The sequence below is a fragment of the Chiloscyllium plagiosum genome, chromosome 1 (genome assembly GCF_004010195.1).
Source record: "Chiloscyllium plagiosum isolate BGI_BamShark_2017 chromosome 1, ASM401019v2, whole genome shotgun sequence".
Lineage (NCBI taxonomy): Eukaryota > Metazoa > Chordata > Chondrichthyes > Orectolobiformes > Hemiscylliidae > Chiloscyllium > Chiloscyllium plagiosum.
Window position 1 is genome coordinate 151,060,145 of NC_057710.1, and position 24,333 is coordinate 151,084,477.

At 42.6% G+C, this 24,333-nt stretch overlaps 1 protein-coding gene across 1 annotated transcript in view; it reads left to right on the forward strand.

The window, feature by feature from the left end:
* The window catches only part of arhgap10 (Rho GTPase activating protein 10), a 203,339-nt gene that overhangs the window by 47,170 nt on the left and 131,836 nt on the right, over positions 1–24,333 (forward strand). The window contains exons 3-4 of the mRNA XM_043700807.1: positions 16,012–16,107; positions 22,616–22,677. Coding sequence (XP_043556742.1) covers positions 16,012–16,107; positions 22,616–22,677 — 158 coding nt within the window. The remainder of the gene's footprint in view (positions 1–16,011; positions 16,108–22,615; positions 22,678–24,333) is intronic.

Sequence of the window (24,333 nt, forward strand, 5' to 3'; positions counted from 1 at the left end):
ACTCCCCGACCCCAGGGAAAAGACTTTTTCTATTTACCCTACCCATGCCCCTCATAATTTTGTAAACCTCTATAAGGTCACCCCTCAGCCTCTGATGCTCCAGGGAAATCAGCCCCAGCCTGTACAGCCTCTCCCTATAGCTCAGATCCTCCAACCCTGGCAACATCCTTGTAAATCTTTTCTGAATCCTTTCAAGCTTCACAACGTCTTTCTGATAGGAAGAAGAACAGAATTGCACACAATATTCCAACAGTGGCCTAACCAATATTCTGTACAGCGGCAACATGACCTCCCAACTCCTATATTAAATGCTCTGACCAATAAAGGAAAGCATACCAAATGCCGCCTTCACTATGCGACTGCACTTTCCCAGAGCTATGAACCCACACTCCAACAGACAACTGTGAACACATAGATGGGTGAGAAAGACTTGGTGTAGATTAAGATTTGGACAGCAGAGTGTTAAATGAGATGAAATTTGTGAAATAAGAGAATGCGGAGCATTGAGCATGACAAAGGCATGTCTAGATTTCAGAAACATAAGAGCTGAAGTAAATGATGATGCAGAGAAGGAAATGGACAGCCTATGTGCTGGAGAGGGAATCGAATTCAACATCAACTCGAGTATCAAGTGCTCGCTTCACTTTTATAGGTAGTGGGGAGTACCTTGGCTTTAATCTATCCAATGATTAACTGAAGGAAGTTATGATATAGCCAGGACTGGTTGCCAGATAAACAGGCCACACATGGTGTAAGGACATTGAAGGTGTAGAGAGAAGGATGGAGTTAGACAGCTGGGTGTAGTCAGGCACATGAAGGTTGATGTCCTGAGGAGCAGAATGTAGATGGGAAACAGCAGGGGACAAAGCATAGGTCCTTGAGGACGATAGAGGCAATGTTGTGGCATCAGTAAGAGAAGCTATTGTTAGAGATTCTCTGGTTGCAGCTGGAGAAGTGAAAATGGAGCCAAGTGAGGGCAGTCCCATTCAATTAGAGAGGAGTGAAGAGCTGTCGTCTGCCTGACCCTGACAGATTGGAAAGGCCAAAAAAAGGTAAGCAGGAGTTGTGCACCATAGTCACAGTCACAGTGAATTGTCATTCATAACTTTGCTTTGGTGCTATGGCAGGTCAGAAACCTGGTCAGACAGATTTAATTTGGAAGGCAGCAGCATGTCCAAGGACTTTGGAGATGTTAGGAAAGTGGGGATTCGAAGATAGGGTGGGCTTTATCATGGGAGGATGTGAAAACAGCCATAGAGTCATGGAAGTATACTGCATGGAAACTGTCCCTTCGTCCCAACTCGTTCATGCTGACCAGGTTTCCGAAACTGAACTAGTCCCATGTACCTGCATTTGGCCCCATCCTTCCTATTCATGTACCTGTCCAGATATCTTTTAAATATTGTAACTGTACCAGCCTCTACTACTTCCTCTGGCAGCTTGTTCCATAGACGCACCACCCTCTGTGTGAAAAGGTTGTCCCTCTGGCCTCATCTTGAAATCAAGGGTTAAAATAAAAGTGGTTTTAAAGGGAAATGGGCCATTCAGCCCTGCTGATCAATGCTAATGTTCTTTCTCCAAGGAGTTTCCTGTCAAGGTTCTTCATTTTACTCTCCCATAATAATCTTGTATTACTTGCTTTGTCACACACATAAATAGCTTTTCAAAGTTTGTGCGAAGATTTGTAGCTCGGGTGCTCGTTGTTGTGGTTCTGTTTGCCGAGCTGGAAGTTTTTGTTGCAAATGTTTCGTCCCCTGGCTAGGCGACATCATCAGTGCTTGGGAGTCTCCTGCGAAGCGCTTCTTTGATGTTTCCTCCGGTGTTTATAGTGGTCTGTCCCTGCCGCTTCCGGTTGTCAGTTTCAGCTGTCCGCTGTACCACTACAGCGTACAGCTGAAACTGACAACCGGAAGCAGCAGGGACAGACCACTATAAACACCGGAGGAAACATCAAAGAAGCGCTTTGCAGGAGGCTCCCAAGCACTGATGATGTCGCCTAGCCAGGGGACGAAACGTTTGCAACAAAAACTTCCAGCTCGGCGAACAGAACCACAACAATAAATAGCTTTCCCTGACACCCAGCTAGTTAGTTCAACTCAACTCCACTTATCTAACTTTCCCTTTAATGCATCTATGCCATTTATTTCATTCACTATGTGGCAGCAAGTTCCACATCCTAATCAATCTGTAGGTAACAAGCTTTTTTTCCTGATCTTCTAATCATGTTTATTCATGATTATCTCATATTTATGATCCTTAGTCTTTGGGCTCCTCGACAAGAGTTCTCTGCATCTACTCTGCTGAAACCCTTCGTAACTTTATAATTTCTAACCCAGCTTTCATTTATTTGAGAGCAAAAAACAATCCCAACCTGTTAAACTCTTTGCTGGTTATTATCATCTCTCAATTTCAGTGTCATCCTTGTAAGTAATTATTTTGCGCCAGAATTATTCTGGTGCAAATTATTCTGCATCTTCTGCACCTCATTATCCTTTTTTAAAAAATTAGCTAGAACTGTGCATGGCATTCTAAATATAATCAGGATTTTCAGAGAATTCCTACAGTGTGGAAACAGGCCCTTCGGCCCATCAAGTCCACACTGACCCTCCAAAGAGTAACCCACCCAGACCCAGTCCCCTACCCTATAACAGTTCTCTACATTTACCCTTGACTAATGCAACTAATCTTCAGATCCCTGAGCACTGTGGGCAATTTTGCACAGCCAATTCACCTGACCTGCACATCTTTGGACTGTGGGAGGAAACCGGTGCACCCGGAGGAAACCCACGCAGACACGGGGAATGTGCAAACTCAACGCATGCTGTCACCCGAGGCTGGAATTGAATCCGGATCCCTGGTGCTGTGAGGCAGCAGTGCTAACCACTGTGCCACCCGGTTCTACACCAGTTGAACATAGCTTCCCTGAACTCGGCCTGGACAATCACAACTTCTGCCATCTACCAGGCCTGCTGTCAAGGAAAGGCCGCCAGCACTCTCAAAGATCCATCTCACCCTGGCAATGTTTTTTACAACCTCTACCATCGGGGAGAAGGTACAGAAGTCTGAACACACGCACCAGCCGGTTTCGTAACAGTTTCTATCCAACTGTTGTTAGAATACTGAATGGACTCACAAACTCTTAACATTCGCCTGTACCTGTGTTTTTATTTTTGTCGCTTGTTTACCCATTACTTACTTATCTATGCTACTTAACTCTGTGATCTGCCTGTATTGCTCACAAGACAAAGCTTTTCACTGTGTCTCGGTACAGGTGACAATAAATTCAATTCCTCTAAAACTCAATCCGCTCAGCTTGTGTCTTCTGACGGTTTTGAGAGCCTGAGATGAAACCCATTTCTGAAATCAGCTGGTATCGGGCTTGGCAGGGGTGACAGGGAAGCTGCTGTCGGATAAACTCATGCTGGCACAGGGCGAAAGTGAGTGCTGCAGAATCTAGAGATCAGAGTCAAGCTTAGAGTGGTACTGGAAAAGTAAAGCAGGTCAGGCAGCATCCGAGAAGCAGGAAAATCGATGTTTCAGGCAAAAGCCCTTCATCAGGAATGAGTGGAGGGTAGAACAGATTGATTTTTGATGTGTGGACTGTTCTCAATCCTTGGGACTGCACTTTGGGCGCGAGTGAATAGAAGGAATGGAAGAGATTTAATCAAATCATTGTTCTCCTTTGACCAGAGTTGACTTGAGAGAAATTTAAAGTCATAAGCATTAGTTTCTTGTATATACGCTAATAAAACCATTCATGGTCTTCAAACAAGTTCATTCAATTTCCTCTTAACCTTCTTGATCCAAGGAAAAAAACTCCAGTCTCTCCAGTCTGTCTAGACAACCGAAGTCTGCTAATAATCTGCTGAATCAGTCCAGCACTATAGAATTAAACACAATATTTATTCACAATATCAAACACAATGGAGCCTATACCATGTTTTATATATAGGTTTAATATACCTTACTTACTTCTGCACCTTGCCCTGGATAATAAAGCCTAAGATCTCACATGTATTTCAGTAGCACTCAGGATTTGTGCAGGCACCTTTGAAGATTTCTGTGTATACACCTTCATATCTTTTTCTTCCGGCGTCCTTTTTTTTATAAATCATTTTTATTGAAATGAAAAAGATTTTTGGGTTTTTTAAACACAATTACAAAATTAATATAAAGTAATGTAATCACTACAATATAATAACAGCATCGATATAAATTAAGAAAACTTTAAATAAATTAAGAAAGTACTCTTCAGACTACCAAAACACAAAGTAGTATATAAGAAAGTAGATTCTATATATAAAAAAACTGCAATATAGTACATAACTAACAACACAAAAAAAGGAAAAGGTAAATAAATAAATACGCAATCAAGATAAAATTATATCAAGTCATAACAAGTCCTGTATTTGTACGGGATTCTTCCTCTCAGGGGCCCCCAAACCAACAAACATCATCCTCACGACTAAGTAAAGGCCCTAGACAATATGGCCGACGCATCTGCATCGGTGTAGTTCAAGAAGGACTGCCATGTTGTCTAGAACAATTCCGTTTTTTGGTGCACCGTATTCGTAAGGAAGTCCAGGGGAATGTGTTCCATAACTATCCTAATCCAATTCGAAAGTCCTGGGAACGTTCCGATAGCCAGCTTGCTAAAATGTTTTTCCCCGCACAAAATGAGAGGGTAGTAAACAGTTTCTTCCCGTACGCATCGAGAGAAGGAAGACTGGGAAAGCCCAAAAGGAGAGATACCGGGTCCAACCCAATCTCCGTTCCCAAAATCTTTGCCAAGGCATTCACAACACTGTCCCAACATCTACGGATCTTATGGCATTGTCCACAAACAATGAATGAGAGTGCCATTTAGGGCACATTGGGGATGTTCCTGCCTTAAACTTTGCAAGTCGTTCTGGTGCTATGTGGGCCCTGCGAAGTATCTTCAATTGAACAGCTTGAGTCCTATTACTGATCGAGATCTTCCTGGCATTTTCCCAGATAGCCTCCCACATCTCTAAGGAGATTTCCATCCCTAATTCTTGAGTCCAGGTTTTAGACAGGTGTTCCATGTCCTTCGATACCTCATTACCTAACGAGTGATAGAGAGTACTGACCCAAGGGGCACCCATTGGCCGAAGCACTCTCCTCCCCATATCCGATTTGTACTGATTAGTCACCAATGTGGTCTTTTTTTGTACAAAGTCTCGTACTTGAAAATATCGAAAGAGATCCTTGCTAGGCAACCCGAACTTCTGAAGCCACTGTTCGAAGGACATCATGACCTCCCCATCAAACAGATCTCCCAAACAGGAGATTCCTCTGCACTCCCAAATTTTGAATCCAAAGTCTGTCAAACCTGGCTGAAATCCCAACGTTCCCACTATCGGAGTAAAGGGGGAGGTTTTTTGTAAAATACCCTCACCCTGTCATAGCATCCTCCAAGCTTTGATTGTGTTTAGTGCAATCGGGTTTTCACAATGATCCGTGATAATTCTCATCTTATCCATAAATAATAGATTGATGTGGGGACATTTTGCTTGGGAAGCCTCAATATCCAACCAGATTGATTGTGGATTGCAAGAAACCGGTGTCTAGATTCAATCTCATGGGGTATGATGGGCGAGGGAGAATATTTATCTTGACCAAGGCTATTCTTCCGAGCCAGGATATCGGGAGATATTCCCAACATTGGATGCCCTGCCTTATTTTCTCTTATAAATGTGTATAATTAACTTTGTATAGCTGACCAAATATCGGGGTAATAAAAAAACCTAAATAGAGAAAACCTCCCAGTGACCACCGAAAGGGGAAGCGGGATCCATCCGGAAAATTGGATATACTGGCACGACCTCCCAGTGGCATGGCCTCTGATTTCATAAAGTTAATTTTGTATCTTGAAAACTTACCAAATAATTTAACCACTTGAATTAAGCGGGGCACAGATGTCAATGGATCATTTAAGAAAAGGAGGACGTCATCCGCATAAAGAGTTATTTTGTGCTTGCCTGATCCTACTTCCGGGCTGTTATATTGGGGTCAATTCGGATAGTTTCCGCCAGCGGTTTGATCACTAGCATAATAGTAATGGCGAGAGAGGGCATCCTTGATGACAACCACTGTAGACACTAAAGCTATCTGATCTTACGCTGTTGGTAATCACTGCTGCTTTTATATAACACTGTGACCTGTTTGGTTAAAAACCTCTCCAATGCCAAACCGCTCCATAGTATAAAAAGGTATGGCCATTCCACCCAGTCAAATGTTTTCTCTGCATCTAGGGAGGTGACTAATCCTGGTATCACTCCCTGCTGGCAGACTTGTACCATGTCTAACACTTTTCTAATGTTATTAGTTGATCTGCAACCCTTAACAAACCCCGTCTGATCCTCTTTTATAATAAATAGTTAAAGCCTCTAGTCTTAATGCAAACATTTTTGAGAGAATTTTAAAGTCCACATTCAATAAGGATATAGGTCTGTACGAAGTACAGTCATCTGGGGCTTTTCCTTTGTTAAGAATGAGAGAGATATTTGCTTCTCTCAGGGAGGGCGGGAGGCTACCCTGACTGTGTGAATAGTTATACATACCTATAAGTCGTCCGGCCAAATAGTCTACAAAGAACTCAGCCTGGAATCCGTCTGGTCCAGGTGCCTTCCCGCTCTGGAGCTGCCTCACCGCCTCCTGCACTTGCTGAGTTGTCGGGGGGGTGTGTTCAAGAAAGACACCTGCTCCGAGGTTACGCCTGGGAGGTCTAGATTCATAAAAAAGGACTCCATCTTCCTCAGTCTATCCTCCAACTGATACAGCTCAAAAATACAACTTTCTAAAGGCTGCATTAATCTTTTTAGGATCACAAGTCAGGGTACCAGCACCCCCTCTAATAGACGTAATGGATTGGGGAGTCTTTTTCTTTCTGCCAAGGTATGCTAGATACCTGCCCGGCTTATCGCCGTATTCAAATAATCTCTGCTTCGCAAGCAGTATCCCCCTCTTTGCTGTTTGAGTAAGTGCGGTATTCAAAGTAGCCCTGAGGGCTGTAATCCGCTGTAATTTATTTATGGATGGCCCACCAACATACGCTGTCTCAGCAGCCTTCAGGCAAGCCTTAAGCAGCCACTATTGTTCTTTCTGGGTCGCAGAATATGAGATAATCCAAGCTCCTTAGGAGTCTCCCACATCACCGATGGGTTACTGGCCGTACCTAAGTTAATGTCCCAGAAAGCTTTAACTTCCTGCGAGAAATATTCTATGAACTTACTATTCTTCAATTGGAAAGGGTCCATAAGCCAATGCCAGGAGTCCATCTTGTCACCACTAGTCTTGACCTTCATATACCCTGCTGTGTGGTCGGAAATAGCTATATTACCTATTTTACAGGACAATATCGAATTCAGAAAGGTCAAAGGGACAAAAAACATATCAATTCTGGTATGGCACCTGTGTGGATTAGAATAAAAAGTAAAATCTCTACCCTCAGGGTGAAGACACCTCCACACATCTACCAGCCCAACTCCCTATTCAGAGCAGCCAACTGCCTGGATCGCAGAGATATACCCGCGGAGCTCCTAGGTGTCCTGTCAACCTCGGGATCAATATACAATTAAAATCTCCCCCTATAATTATGTGATGTACCCCAAGGGCCATCAGCTTGGAGAGAGCATCTGTTATAAGTTTAAAAGGATGTGCCGGGGGGGGCAGTATACATTCAAAATCCCGTATTCCTCTCCGTATGTTAGAGCTTTAAGTAATATATACCGTCCGGACTCATCTTTTATCTGGCTTAGCATTTGGAACGGAAGATTCTTTTGGATAAGAATGGCCACTCCCCTACTTTTCAAATTGAAAGATAAAAAGAACACCTGACCAAATCCTCCCTGCTGCAACTTCAAGTGCTCCTCATCAATTAAGTGTGTCTCCTGTAAAAGGGCTACATCAACCCTCTCTTTAAGACTTGATATTATCTTTTCTCCTTTTAATTGGCGATTGGCTCCCTTTAATATTCCAGATGTAACTTTTAAACGAATGGCTAGCCATGATAATTCAAGAAAGTCCGAGACCCCCCCCAGGAGGAAGAACCCCACTCTAAAAGCATTGAGTAGTAGAGACCGTAAACAATTTACATAAATTTAAAAGTACAACCTTTGAAACAACTAAATCAAAACTAAAACTACTAAAAGCTACTCCTAAGAAATATTAGCATAAAACATAACTCAAAGGAGACTTTTCCCCTTGTCCACAGAGGACACTCCTACCACCCACTAATCCCACCATGTCTCCTCCCAGTTACAGTCTTTCCCTCAGCCCAGATATCGCAAAGTACGATAAACAAATACCAATGTCTTATAACATGGAAATTAAAAGTGGGCAACCAACCCATCCCCTCCATGTTATTTCCCTAGGCATTCTTGACAAAGCAGCAACATGAGATAAAATATATAGAGTTACAATCCTGGCAAATACTAAAGGAAAACTCAAAACCATCCCCCAACCAGGTACACCAAGAAAGTTATAATTAAGAGTTAAAAGAAAAAAAAACAAGGAAAGATGAAAAAGAGAAAGGGGGAAGGATGAGGGGAAAAAAAGGTAAAATAAAATAATTGTCCATATTGTTCAAATCCTTCAGTCTATTTGAGAGTATCCAAAAATTCTTTTGCTTTTTCCGGCGATCCGAAGTTATACACAGACCCTCAAGCGCAGTGTTGCCAGGTATATTGTGGAATACTGAATATTTAAATCCCTCAGACGCTTCTTTACCTCGTCAAACACCTTCCTCTTGAGTACCACAACCGGGGAAAAGCCCTGGAAAAGCATTACTTTGGATCCCTTTGTATACCATGGCTTGGGGGTTCCTTCCCCAAAGCTCTGGGTGCTCCAGCAACATCTGCTTATCCCTGTAGTGCTGGAGTCACACTAGGACTGGGCAGGGGCCCTGGTCTGACCTGGGCCTGCACACAGCAACCCGGTGGGCCTGCCCAATCCGCACCCAACCTGACTCAGACTCCAGCTTCAACAGCTGGGGGAGCCATTGCTCCAAAAAGTCAACAAGCTGGCCTTCCTCCTCCCGTTCGGGAAGGCCCAGCAGCCGAATGTTTTTCTGACAACCTCGATTTTCGAGGTTATCGATATGCTCTTCTCGGGCCCGGAACTCGATGTTCCAGAGCCCGGACCTGTCCCACAGAGGATCCAGCAGCGGTCTCGGAGGCCGCGGCTCGTTGCTCCGTCCCTCCAACACGCTGCCCGAGTTTCTCGACCTATCGGTCATGCTTCTGCAGCACGATCGAGATCGACTCCCACCTGGACCGGGTCTCCTCCATTGGAGTGTCGGTCTTCTCTCGGAGCTTGACAAACTCTGAGATCAGGTTCGCCTCTGCAGGTAAGTCCCCCCGGGGTGGCCATGGATGTATCAGTTGCTGCGGGAGTCGGGGGCAGTCCCAGCCTTTTGCAAACTCTGTGATCCTCTGCCTTTAGTCAGTTTAGAATGTACCAAACTGCTAAAGTTTGGTGCAAAATGGCTGTAGCTGCTGGGGAAAAAAAGTATTTTTAATGGTTTAAAAAGTGAGGGGAGGGTAGGTACTCCACCTTGTCTGGGTCCTGGGCAGAGCTCAGCAGACTCAGACCTGTTGGGTCACCGCCGTCTTGAATCCCTCCCTCCCACGTCCCTTTTTAACTTAGTGCTTTTTGTACAAACCTTTGTCACTTTACACTTTGGATTGATGTTCGCCTGCCACACATCTGTTCATTTCACCGACCTGTGTCCTCCCAAAGTCTGTCAGTAACCTTCTCAATTTTTACTACCCTTCTGAGTTTTATCTATCATCTGCAACCTTGTAATTAAATCCTAGGTCCTCAAGTATTGGTCATTTAACATATATCAAGCAGGGCAGTTGTCCTCTAGACTGAAAAACAATCATTTATGACTGATGGCTACTTTCTGACCCTGAGCCAATTTTGTATTCATACTGTCCCAGCTCTTTGGCTTCTCTGTGCTCAATATCTGAACAAGCCTATTGTGCAGTATTTTGGCAAATGCCTTTTGAAAGTCTCTATGCACAATATCAGAGGCATAACCATCACCAACCCTCTCAATTACTTCATCAAAGAACTCAAATCAAAATAAGAGTCACGATTTACTCTCAACATATATGCATTCACTTTTATTTGTCATACTTTTGCTAGTGGCAGTTCATTTTGTGCAAGATTTGTGTCTCTAACAGTTGCCTCGCGACAGATACCAGGGTTTTACATGCCAGGTTTATTCACATCTGTGTTTGATCTTTTAAAAATGCAATCCTTTAACACTCATATATAGGAATTGGATGATTGTGAAATTTGCTTCCTACCTTGCTGAGTCATGTAGGATGCATCTCACCCTGACTGGGTAACCTTTCTACTTTGAGGACTTCCAAGATTTTATCTACAAAGTGAATACCTGTTTATGACTAATATGTTTTTATTAAAATGGATGGTTCAGTACAATAAAAGATATTAAGTGAACTGCTTTGTTGTTATCTGACTTCTGTCAATACGTACTGGTGCTAGATAGAGTTGAGATTGTGTCGAGAGTATGGTGCCTGGAAAAGTGCAGCAGGTCAGTGCAGCATCTGAGGAGCAGGAGAATCAACGTTTCAGGAAAAGGCCCTTCATCAGGACTCTACTGCTCCTCGGATGCTGCCTGACCTGCTGTGCTTTTCCAGCACCACTCTCTCGACTCTGATCTCCAGCATCTGCAGTTCCCACTCTCACAGAGTTGAGATTGTAAACTTTTGCTATAATTTCTGTGTCTTACAATCTTATTCTCCACAAGCAGCGCTTCAAAAGCTAGTGCTTCCAATTAAACCTGTCGGACTGTAACCTGGTGTTGTGTGATTTTTAACTTTGTAGAGTTGAGATTGTGGACCATTTTGAAGCAGCAATTTATATTCTTTCTCTAAAAATTCATAATAGGGTGCAATTTCAAAGACTTGAGCTCTGAAGGAACAATCATGAGGTAGCCATTTGAACAAGAATATTGGTCGTCAGAGGGCAGACAGCGTGTTCTTTAATTTGATTGTCTTCTTGATTTGGGGTTTTCCTGATGTGAAATGGATGACATTCCTGTGTGGTGGTCTGACTGCTTTACTTGCTCAGCAAGCTGATTGTTCTCTTTCATCATGATCTTGAAGCAAACCAGTTACATTAGATTAGATTCCCTACAGTGTGGAAACAGGCCCTTCGGCCCAACAAGTCCACACCGACCCTCCGAACAGTAACCCACCCAGACCCATTTCCCTCTGACTAATGTACTTTAGAAGGGCCAATTCAACTGACCTGCACACCTTTGGACTGTGGGAGGAAACTGGAGCACCTGGAGGAAACCCACGCAGACACGGGGAGAATGTGCAAACTCCACACAGACAGTTGCCTGAGGCTGGAATCGAACCCGGGTCCCTAGTGCTGTGAGGCAGCAGTGCTAACCACTGAGCCACCGTGCTGCCCCAGCGTCCACAGTTGTTAGTTTACATTCATTTTGGGAGGAACTCATTGTCCATTTAATTTTATGGTTACAGATGATTATGGTATGAAATGTCAAAGTGAATGTAGCAGCTCTGTTCCAACCTGCAATCCCATGACACATTTCTGCTCAGATAAACGCATCACCTTCAGTACTTGTCGGGACTGGTCACATTCAGGAGCTTTAAACACTGGGTTATGATAATAATCAGAGTTAAGATAAATGGTTCTCTCAGTAATTTTAACAATCCTGCTCTCCAACTGTGAAAGTCTGTTACCTTCGTTTTAATCAATGTTTGATTACTTTTAATATAAAATAAAAACACAATGCTGGAGAAACTCAGTAGGTCTGGCAGCTTCTGTGGAGAGAGAAACGGAATGAATATTTCAAGTCCAATGACTTTTCTTCTCAACATGCTTTTCCTTCATTAATTTTTGCCTGCCAATCATTTCCAGATTATCTGGGGCAGACTTGTTCTCTGATTGTGGAAGTTGGCCTTGCCCTAATTCATTATTTTTACTTTGGATTCCTCCTTGTTCTTTCCCACAGCTAACATAAACCTGCTCTCTAGCTAGTGCAGCGACTTGACAAATTGTGCCCCTCTGTGTAAATTCCTAAAGTTCTCCATTTCTTTCCTTTCTTTCCCATCTTATGATTGGAGAATGCAGCATATCCCAAGCATTGTAATCATATTGTCACAACTTCATGTTTCCTGATTGGCTCAGCTAATCAAAGCTGGCACCTATTCATCCATGTAATTTAAAAGGATAATTCAACCTGCTCATTCTGGTAAAAAAATAAGAGATAAACCCCAGAGGCAAATTCAATAATTCACAACTGTTTGAAACTTTTAGTTTGCCAAGACACACGCGGTAAATTAAGTCTTCACTTAAAGTTGCAGTTCCTGGAAAATACAACTTTAAGTAAAAACAACTTAAGTGAATTAGATGTTCCCACTAAAACCAATGTTAAATTTGTAGCTCAGTAGCATAGGTCTTTTCCATCAGAAAAAAAATTAAAGTTTTATGAACGGATGAAGTATTTTACGCTGCTAAGCTCCTATATTAGTGAATGAAATAATGTTTCCAATAAAACAAATTAAAAAAAAAGAAATATGCTAACTTTTACTTGCCCTCTGCTTGCTGTCCCTTCTGCTAATGGAACCTCTCTCTTGCTACTGCATCTCATTCCATAATCCTGTCAATCACTGCAAACCTGCCTCTTACAACCCTCTGATTTGGGGTCTCTGCCACTTTGTGTACTTCTATGTTGCCACAACCTCTCAGTTTCTGCTGCTGGTATTTTTCCAGTGGGTGACAATGCCTGTGCTAGGGGAAGGTAGATGGGATCTAAGTCGATGTGTTTACTGATGGAGTTCTGGTTAGAATGCTGTGCCTCAAAGAATTATTGTGCATGTCTTTGGTTTCACTTGTCCTAGGATGTGCGTGTTCTCCCAATCAAAGTGGGACACCAAAATAGAAGATGATGAAATAGTGGTCTCCTTTGACGTTACAGCCCTTTTCACATCAATTAAAGTCAACCTGGCCAAAGAAACACTGGCATCATTACTAGGAAAACCAGGAAGTTTACAGGTCTTTGTCTGTATGTATAGAAACTAGTGATAGTGGGTTGTGTCTTTTAGTGACTAGTTGGTGTTTACGTATCATGGTGGCAAGTTTCCTGCTAGTTTGTCCGATGTGGTGTTTTATATAGTTCTTGCATGATATTCTGTAAATGACGTTCGTTTTGCTGGTAGTATGTTGACCATATATAAGCACTGATTCATCAGCCGAGAGAGACGAGTGGTAGGTGATAATCAGCAGGAGATTTCCTTGCCCATGTTTAAGCTGATGTCATGAGATTTCACAGGATCCAAAGACAACGTTACAGATTCTCAGGAAAACTCCTTCCTGACTATATACTGCTGTTACTTCTACTTGGTCTATCCTTCCCCTGCTCCTTTCATCCCAGTTTACCCTCACTACTTACTCTCCCTCTCTCCATTCCCCACTCCTCCCCTCTATTACACTCCTGTTCTTCTGACCCCTCCTGTTTTCTGATCCTCTCATCCCTTTCTCATCCTCTTTATGGCCATTCCTCCCTGTACCTCTCACTTTCCTATCAGGTACCTCCTCTTGTGATCTTTGGTTAATAATCCATATGCTATTTATTGTTCGTTTCTCCTCATTCAATGCTGTGGGGATAATTACAATTAATTTTCATACTAGGAAATTATTTTGTGAGATCTTAAACCTGTTTTCTTTCCCAAAAATAAATTCTGTATCCCAGAAGTAGCTGCAGCCAGTATTCTGCTTAGAGAGAAAATGGGCCAGTTTCCAATGTTTTGATTCTGCATTGAAAAGATTGGACGTCTTACATGGCGTTGCAACTTCCTCTGTATAGATCGACTGGCAGCTAAAGTCACTTTCATTTCTCCAAGTTGTTTTGGAAAAAAGTCTCAGTGTGCATTTCAGGTGGCTGTTGAAAGTTGTGGGATCCATCCAAATGCTATACTGAAGCTGAAAGTTCTTTCTGAATCTTACTGTCAGAGAGGTGTGAATACTTGAGTAAAATGAAAGCAAAATACTGCAGCAAATCAGAAGTAAAAACCCGAAAATGCTGAAGAAACCCAACAGGTCTGAATGCATCTGTGTATAGACTTTATTTCTCTCTCCATAGATGCAGCCAGATTGGCTGAGTTCCTCCAGCCTTTTCTGGTTTTATTTACGAATATTTGAGGTTCCTTTTCTTCTGTAGGAAGTGACAATGCATTAAATGTTTAAAGACAAAATCTTATTTCATGTATTTTTGCTCATACCTCACTAAGAAAGCATTGCTGAATGGGAATCTTTCTAGGTATGCATTTTTCTAAGGTGTTTTCTTTATATGTAACCTTTTTAGTTACACTTACCGATTTGTGTCAAGATCAGTGGCTCGCTGGTTAGGACTGGTCTCCTTCCTATCGGAAAGATGTTGTGAAACTTGAAAGGGTTCCGAAAAGATTTACAAGGATGTTGCCAGGGTTGAAGAGACCTAAGGGACAACTTTTTCACGCAGAGGGTGGTACGTGTATGGAATGAGCTGCCAGAGGATGTGGTAGAGGCTGGTACATTTGGATGGATATATGAATAGGAAGGGTTTGGAGGGATATGGGCCGGGTGCTGGCAGGTGGGACTAAATTGGGTTGGGATATCTGGTCAGCATGGACAGGTTGGACCGAAGAGTCTGTTTCCATGCTGTACATCTCTATGACTCTATGACTTTGACTGCTACCTCAAACCACCAGTTTCCACCCTCATGCAACTGTCTATGTGGAGTTTGCATATTCTCCGTGTAACTGCTTGGGTTTCCTCCCAAAGTCCAAGGATATGCAGGTTAGGTGGATTGGCCATGCTAAATTGCCCATAGTTTGCAAGGATGTTCAGGCTACATGGGCTAGCCATGGGAAATGCAGGGTTACTGGGATAGGTTTGGGTGGGATGCTCTTCTGAGAGTCGGTGTGGATTTGATTGGCTTAATGGCCTGCTTCCGCATTGTAGGGATTCTGTGATTCTTGATTAGAGTGGTGCTGGAAATCCTGATGGAGGGCTCCTGGCTGAAGTGTTGGTTCTTATGCTCCTTGGATGCTGCCTGACCTGCTGTGCTTTTCCAGCACCACTCTAATCTTGACTCTAATCTCCAGCATCTGCAGTCCCCACTTTCGCCATTCGGTGATTCTAAGCGTGGCAAATTGGAGTCATGATCACTTTTTGAACACTATGGAAAAGATGTTGAGGTAATTGTGAGCTGGTGAGCATTGCTGCTGGGTTATTGATGAGGACTGGGTGTGGACAAATTGTCTGTCCAATTGCTTTTAGATCTGACCTGAAATAAGCTGGAGAAAGAATATCATTGCTGATTACATTGAATCTCTCAAAACAGTGTTGCGAACATTGGATACTTTCAATGTTTTTTTTGTATTATTGTAATAAAATATTCGCGTTCAAGTTTTCATCAATTTGGACTGTAGACACAAACCTTTTATTGGAAATGACAGGAACTGAGATCATCTAATCGTTGTTGAATGAAAGAGCTTTCATTCTGAATTCATTCCCTATATTGTCTATGTAAGTCACTGTTTCAAAATGGAATATGTCTTGCATCTTTAACCTGAGCAGCCTTGATCCTTTCAGTGTAAATGTGGATATCAGGATAGCTCATTTAGAAAGTTGTCACATTTTGTTACTCACATCTGAGCCCAACTCCATTTCCTAGTTAATATTTACATCTCCCTGATAAATGCATGTTTACAAGAAAAACAAAATCCGAATAAATGTTTACTCTTACACAAAATTATTGCTTCCTTTCACCCTACTAAAGCTGGGTGGAAGCTGTAAACATAGAGTGTTCCTGCAGCTGAATGCTGAGAGATCCTGTGGGGACTTTATATGATTCATTTTCTATAAATTCTAAACAAAACATAAACCTGAAGAATTTATTTTCCTGTCCGAAATTCACCTTTTCCCCCCTTTTATTCTTGGCAGCTCTTTCAGCAGCACAACAGAAATTTGCTCGATCACTTGGGGAATTTTCCTTTGAGTTTATTGGAGATGCTGAGACAGATGATGAGCGGTGTATTGGTAAGTGAGTCTCATTATTTTTAGTGGAGATTTTAATTTCATTTTGTGGATTTTCACACACCAGACGTTGCAGTGCAGCTGAGTATGATACATTTAAAAATGTAATGAATGACAGATGTAATACACTATGTTTGGAGAAACCATTTGAAAAGCTATTAAACATAATGAACTTGGGGGATATGAATTTAATAAAACTATTTTGCGAATACTTCTGTAGGCTTCAAGATTAGATCAGAAATTGCTCCAATATTCTGTCCAGTTCAAAATCACCTATTAAAAGTGTCTAGGAACATTCACTTTTTTAATTACTTCTGTATATATATACATTTACTCCATAGTCTCTCTGGTCTATCTGCATAACTCTTCAGCACCATGTAACATGTTCATGCACTTGTTGTGATTGCAATAACTCAGTATATTCTCTGATAAGAGGTTCAACTTTAGGTAGAACTCCTGCATTTGAAAGCCATTGATAAGATTGCACAGGGATAAGACTGAGTTTGCAAATAATCTTACCTACAATGTGTGATCTTTGACACTTGTTCTGTGAAATTCCATTCTATCATTTACAGAAAATTGTTGATAAGCCTTAACTGCATGGAATTGTTTTACTTATGGCTTCCATTTGAATCAGGATTGCCAGCTTGTAATGTATTCCTTGCAGTTTGAACACATGACGTTTGACCATGTAATGTTTACACTGCAATTTGTAATCATTTTTGCATTTCTAGAAGTTGCATCCTCGTAATTAAATCTCTTTGCTTGAACAAAAATAATCAAAAGATAATCTTGTTGTGTAAAAATAATCCTTGATTCAAAGTGACATTCACACAATTTGATGATGTGGTTTCATTGTGCAGTACGTATTTAAATTGTGTATTTTGCTTTATTTTAACATAACTGCCTTATCTCTTTAAAAAAAGGATTAAGAGATTAGATTACTAGATTGGATTAGATTACTTAGTGTGGAAACAGGCCCTTCCACACCGACCCTCTGAAGAGCAACCCACCCAGACCCACTCCTCTACATTTACCCTTCACCTAACACTACGGGCAATTTAGCCTGGCCAATTCACCTAATCTGCACATTTTTGGACTGTGGGAGGAAACCGGAGCACCCGGAGGAAACCCACGCAGACACGGGGAGAATGTGCAAACTCCACTTAGACAGTTGCTTGAGGTGGTATTTGAACCCGGGTCTCTGGCGCTGTGAGGCAGCAGTGCTAACCACTGTAGATTTTTAATCTGGCTGTTTTAGGAACTTATCAGCCCAAGTGTTACTGACAAGAGGGGGAGAGGAGTTGAATATTAATTTTTCACCTGAGCAGAGGATTTCTAAAAGAGTTTAATAATTTCTTTTCTCTTGAAGAGGATTGTGGTGTGTTCCCCCAGTTGAATTGTACTTCAGTGCAATCTGCAACTTCACGGCCTGGCATATCCCCCACTCAACCATTACCAACAATCCAGGGCATCAACCCTGGTTTAATGGAGAGTGCAGGAGGGCATGCTCCTGCAATTGTACCAGCCTCCACCACTTCCTCTGGCAGCTCATTCCATACACGTACCACCCTCTGCGTGAAAAAGTTGCCCCTTAGGTCTCTTTTATATCTTTCCCCTCACCCTAAACCTCTCACCCTACACCAGGCGACAAGCCCACTCCTCCCCCTCTCCCCCCCCCGCTGTGGTGGGAGAGTCCAGAACTAAAGGGGATAGGTTTAGGGTGAGAGGGGAAAGTTTTAAATGGTACCCAAGGGGCAACTTTTCCATGCAGAAGGTAGTACGTGTATGGAATGAGCTGCCACAGGAAGTGATGGAGGCTGATGCAATTACAGCATTTAAAAGGCACCTGGATGGGTATATGAATAGAAAGGGTTTGGAGGGATATGGACCAAGTGCTGGCAAATAGGACTAGATTAGGTTGGAATGTCTGGTCGACATGGATGAGTTGGATCTGTTTCTGTGCTGTACATCTCAATGACTCTAAAGTTCTGGCAGTTGTACTGAAGACCTGTGTTCCAGAACTTGCTGTTTCCTTTCAGTTACAATACTGGCATCCATCTGATAATGTGGAAAATGCTTGGCTATGTCCTGTACAGGACCAATCCAACCCAGCCAAATACCACCCCATCAGTCTCTTATTGATCATCTCTAAAGTGATGGTGGATGCCTTCAAGAGTGCCATAAGCAACATCTGCTCAGTGACAACCTGCTCAGTTTGGGTTCCACCAGGGCCTCCTCACATCCTGAGAGTTCAAACATAGACAAAAGAGCTGAATTCCAGAGGTGAGGTGAGAGTGACAGCCCTTGATATCAAGGCCGCATTTGACCAAGTGTGCCATAAGGAGCCTGAGGAAATCAATGGGTATTGGGCAAACACTCCACCATTTGGAGTTATAGCTTGCACATAGGAGGATGGTTGTAGTTGTTGAAGATCAGTCGTCTCAGCTCCAGGACATCTCTGCAGGAGTTCATCGGGGTCATGTCTTAGGTCCAACCATCTTCAGCTCCTTCATCAATGACGTTCCCTCCATCACAAGGTCAGAAGTGGGAATGTTTGCTGAGGATTGCCCAGTGTTCAGCAGAATTCACCTCTCCTCAGATACTGAAGCAGTCCATGTTCAGATGCTGCAAGATCTAGACAGTATTCAGTCTTTAGCTAACAAGTGACAAGTAACGTTCATGCCCCACAAATGCCAGGAAATGACCATTTCTAATAAAAGGCAATATAACCACCGCCCCTTAACATTCAGAGGCGTTGCCATCACTGAATCCCCCACTATCAACATCCCAGGCGTTACCATAAACAAGAAACTCAAGTGAACTTACAATATAAACACAGTGGCTACAAGACCAGGTCAAAGGGTCCTGGAATACTGTGGTGAGTAAATCACCTCCTAGCTCCCTAAAGCCTGCCCACCATCTACAAGGCACAAGTCAGGAGTGCGATGGAATCCTCCCCACTTGTCTGGATGGGTGCAGTTCCAACAACAGTCAAGAAGCTTGACATCATCCAGGGCTAAGTAGCCCGCTCGATTGCCACCACATCCACTCCCTCTACCACCGATGCTCAGTAGCAGCAGTGTGTACTACCTAAAAGATACACTGCAGAAATTCATCAAAGATTCTAAGACAGCACCTTCCAAACCCATGACCAGTTCCACTTTGAAGGACAAGGGCAACAGATATGTGGGAACACCACCAACTGCAAGTTCCCCTCCAAAGTACACAGTGTCCTGACTTGGAAATATATCATCATTGACCCTTCACTGTCATTGGGTCAAAATCCTGGAAGTCCCTCCCTAAGGGTATTGTAGGTCAACCTGCAGTAGGTGGACTGCAGCAGTTTAAGAAGGCAGCTCACCACCACCTTCTCAAGGGGCAACGTCCCTTGCGCGAATTAAAAAAAAGACACTGTTTGTAACCTCCAGTGTAAGAATAATGCAACGCTTCACTGTGGTAGTGTGCTGGAAATCAAACCTAGCGATTCCCTGAGTCATCATAAAAATGTAAGTTTTAAAAATAGATACACAAACATCCTCCAACTACATGATTTTCAGCCACAGTTAGAAAGCGAATACTAGGTTTCTGTGCTTCATAAGAATCATTATTTATTACAGGGTAACTAGATTCTAGCTATAGATAAACAATTAAACTAAATTAAGCAAACTCTACAAATTAAATCTCTTAACCCCTTTCTAGACTCCTCTTTACACTCACACATATACAGACAGACAAGCAAGTAAGGGAAAAGCAGATGGATAAAGGGAAAATTAGGAAAATACTTCCATTGTTTTTGTTCACAGGATTGGTTAGTTGTTGCTCTGAAGGCTTGTCTTTGGCCTTCCCTTATCCAGCTACTTCTGCTTGTTTGCAAGAGGCACAGGGTGCCTGGTTCATGAATGAAAGTCTCTGACTTATCCAGTTCACAGTCACAACTTGCATCATTTGCTGTGGTACTGATCAGCGGGTTTGCTCCTGGTTTAAAGTGGCTTACTGCAGAGAATTGACAGAGTCATTTGTCTGCTGCAGATCTGCTGGTTTCACTTCTGAACTGACTGGTCTATTTGCAACCCAGGCTCTTCAGCAACCAATAACATAGCTGTTGGCAGGCAGTGGACATTTGATATTGATAATTGGCCACTAGCCCACTTTCACTTGAAAATAGTTCCTCAGTGCCTGTTCATCTGTATGTTGCTGATCCCATACCTACACAAGCAAGGTTTACAGGAGGTTTCAAAGTCCTTGCTTTTAAAGCTAGCAGCCATTTTAGTAATTCTCTGGTTTTAATACATTTCTTTATCATTTTAGTGCACAGTTTATAAAAAATGTCTAAAGATAAAAAGACACCAACTTTAGCATTAAAGCAGAAGTACGGTGTGTACTCATGTAATCACATCTGGGAGTTGGTTGTGATGCAGTGTTGTAGTCTATTTGTTTTTGTTGTACTAGTCAGGCCTGCAATCTATGACTGGGAACATTTATGGAGAAAGCATTTCCAAGAGTAATTGGGGGATGATATTCAACTCTGCCTATTGATGGAGGAGGGTGCCTATTGTCAGATTTACAATGGATCACCCAGGACAGTTCAGGAAATCATGGGACAGGAGTTCAGAGGAAGCAGGCAGGGAGTGAAAAGAGATCAACAGTATGTGAAGGAGATGGGCCCCTGTCATGAATGGATTCCCTGTATGAAGTGCTCATTTTTAGCTGTATTGCAGAGAACACATTGAATGGCAGAGGGTCAGTGTAGGGGACCTAGTAAGTTATGTCCCAAGAACATTCTAATATCACTGTGCTGGTAAAATACAGGCCAAGTTCTCAGAGTTATTGAACATCTAAGTGTTGCAGTCAGGACTTGGGAAGAGTCCTGATAAAGTTGTACAAGAAGCTGGGTGACCCTGAAAAGCCAGTCCATCTGACCGCGTGGGTTGAAAAGCTGCAAGCTGTTTCTGCTTGGTGCATCTGAGCAAGATGGGGGCTCAGGGAAAAACAAAAGGAAAGATGTTGCTTGGTGAAGCAAGTTGTCAGTGGAACACTGGAGTGGTACCATGAATGGGTACTGATCACAGCTTTTGAACTCTAGGACAGGATGGTGACCGATCAGAACACAGGCTGTTGTTAAGGCACTCCCCAGTAGAGTGGCTCTTGAGGGGAAGTTTCAAGGCCAGATTGACAAAATGAAGAATTCTAATGCCTTACAAAGTTTATTAAGATTCATTGACCCTTGCTAAGAAACTTGTGAGAGTTGTCCTTTTTGCTGTTGCTATTTTATTTGTGTGCTGTGAGATATTGGATCACAGACTATTACCCATGTTTACCTCAAGTTAATTCTGGGAATTAGAAATAAGTTTTCAGTGTATTATAGACTGTATTACTGATCCAACTTGTGTAGTAGAGAATGTCTGTTTTTCAAAATCATACCATCGTCCAGCTTTATTCTCCTTTGCAAATCTGCTGGATCCTAGACCACTTAATCAGGCCCCAGCTCTGAAAACCCACAAAATAGAACCGATGTTCACATTGCATTATTCTGAGCTGGGGTATCCAAGTGACTGAAACAAAAGCAGACATGGCTGGCAGCACCTGTGGAGAGAAAACAGAGGTAACATTTCAGGTCCACGACGTTTCTTCAGAACGATTTAGAGCATCAGCTTAAAGCACCAAAGGAGCACTAAGAGGCAGGGGCGAGGGCAGATGGTAGCTCACCTCACAGTGCACCTCCAGCTCAGTCCCTAGCTTTAATATATGCCGTTGAAACTGGAATTACCCCGTGGCAGCTTGCACCAGGCTTGTCCTCCTTGTCAAAGGACTTAAGATGTACTCCTTCCAATTACAAATCCTCATTTATCTTGTTATTTTCTGTCACTATCTCCCTGAATTGGGACTGAATAACTTGTATGCCTGCTAATTTCTTTGGATGTGATAGCAGTTTCTCAGGCCCCATCTCCTGAATTAAACCCTGCTTCTTCATTACCCGTGGTCACCATGAAGGATACAGGAGTAACTATCGGGCAGATGTTTAGACAAGTGGACACTCTGTCGAAGCTCCATTATCTGCCTGTGGTAATCTAGTGACCAGGTGAGCTCACATTGGATTTAGCCTGTTAAATGGACTCATCCCCAAGTAGGTCAGTGCTTGTTTTAATGAGTCATTTGCAGTTTCATTGTACCAGCCTTATGCAGTTTTGGCAGCGTTGACCAGCTGACAATTCCGGGGGGGAGGGGGCCTACAGGCATAATAATTCATAGTAGCTCCTCCTCATGTTCAGTTGGGGTAACACAGCGTCTCCTATTCTTATATATTTGTTGAATGCAACATCCACAAAACGCAAGTACATGAAATTACAGAAGGATGGCCTAAGCTCTGATAAAAGTAAAGTATGGCAGATCCTGGAAGGTTTAAGTGAAAAGAGAAAATGCAGGAGAAATTCAGGTCTGGCACTATCTGTGCAGAAAAACTAAGTTCATGTTTCAAGTCCAATATGACTCCTCGTTCTCTCTGTTCCAGATGAGTCACTTCAGGAATTTGCAACATTTCTACATAACCTTGTGGAGCAAAGAGAAATGATGGTAAGTTGAAGAGTGTTATGTTATAGAGGCACAGGAAGGAATATGTGTTGGCACGCCTCAGCTTGGAACTGTCTTTGCCTATTTGCTTAATTCATAAACACAGCAGAATCCCGATGGAGTTGATTGGTCAAAAGTGAAATTCATATTAACAGGAATGTGATTGGACTACGCTGCGATATGTACAATATGTTCTTTGTATGTATACTCTTCTTTCTAAATCCCCAGGAGCAAAAGGTCATTCTAAGTTCTGGCATCTGTCCCAGTCTGCTTTTTACAGTTCCCACATCTTATTTTCCTCTCAGCTGTTGTTCTCCAGGTGCATGGTGACCTGAATTCTGATTCTGGCGATTCCAAAAATGAGATTTGTTTTACGGTTTGAGTCCTTTTCCTTGTCCAAACCTGTTTATGTATGGTGATTTAAAATCTCTGTTGTTGTTCATTTCTTTGCAGCTTTGTCAATATTCTTGCTGAGCATTTGTCGTTTTGAGTTGACTTGCCTCTGAATGATTCCAGTTTAATTGATACGTTGGCATCCTTTGACTGTCATTCGAATTTAGGACGGCTGCTGCTTTGCAAAGTTTATTTTGCTTGTGTGCTGATTGTTTCTTGGCAGTCACGTCATGTGTGGCAGTTTGTTCATAACTTTACATTTTTACAAAGGTTTTATTTCTGGTCAGAAGGGGAAAAAAGATGGGAATTTTAACTTGGCTTTTTTCACAAATTTGATCCGTTTATGCTGTTATGCAGACATTGTTGCACACATTTCTGGTAAGAACAGAAAAGACAAGTGCCTTCTGTTGAGATGTGTTTTGAATAAAATGCAAGGACCTCTGACTGCTGTGTGGCAGCCGGGTAGCTCAGTGGTTAACACTGCTGCCTCACAGCTCAGGAGCCTAGTTTTGATTCCAGCCTTGGGTCTGTCTATGTGGCAGTCTCCCCACGTCTGCATGCGATTCTGCTGGGTGCTCTGATTTCTTCCCACAGTCCAAAGATGTGCAGGTTAGATGGATTAGCTGTGCTAAATTGACCTGCAGTGTCAGTGATGTGTGGGCTAAGTGAGTTAGCCATGGGTAATGTGGGGGGGGCAGTGTTGTGCTGCTGGGTCTGGGTGGGATGCTGTTTGGAGGGTCAGTGCAGAGTGTTATACTGTAGGATGGGTGTGGCGTGTTCATTTTTATTGCGACTTGTGTTTTTGGGCCAGTTTAGAAGCTTACTCAGAACTGAGGAAAAAAAAGCTATTTCATTTTCTTGGTATGGTGCTGACAGAAAGTTTTCTCAGCTGGGTTGGATAGGTTCCCAGGCTAATTGAAGATTTTGTCCTGTGCTAAAATTTTCTTGTTCATTCTGGACCTTACTGAATTAATTTCTGTAATCTGTTCACTGATCTTAAGCGTTTCAGCAGCAATTCTGATCACCTCCAAGATGCTTTTTAATTCCTCAATGATTCCCATAATTGTGTTGCTCTTAAAGTGGGGGGTGGGGGTACATTTAAAATGAAGGTAGTCACTTGTCCTCCTCCTATCCTGTGTGGTAAAAACAATGACTGCAGATGCTGGAAACCAGAGTCTAGATTAGAGTGGTGCTGGAAAAGCACAGCAGGTCAGGCAGCATCCGAGGAGCAGGAAAATCAATGTTTCGGGCAAAAGCCCTTCATCA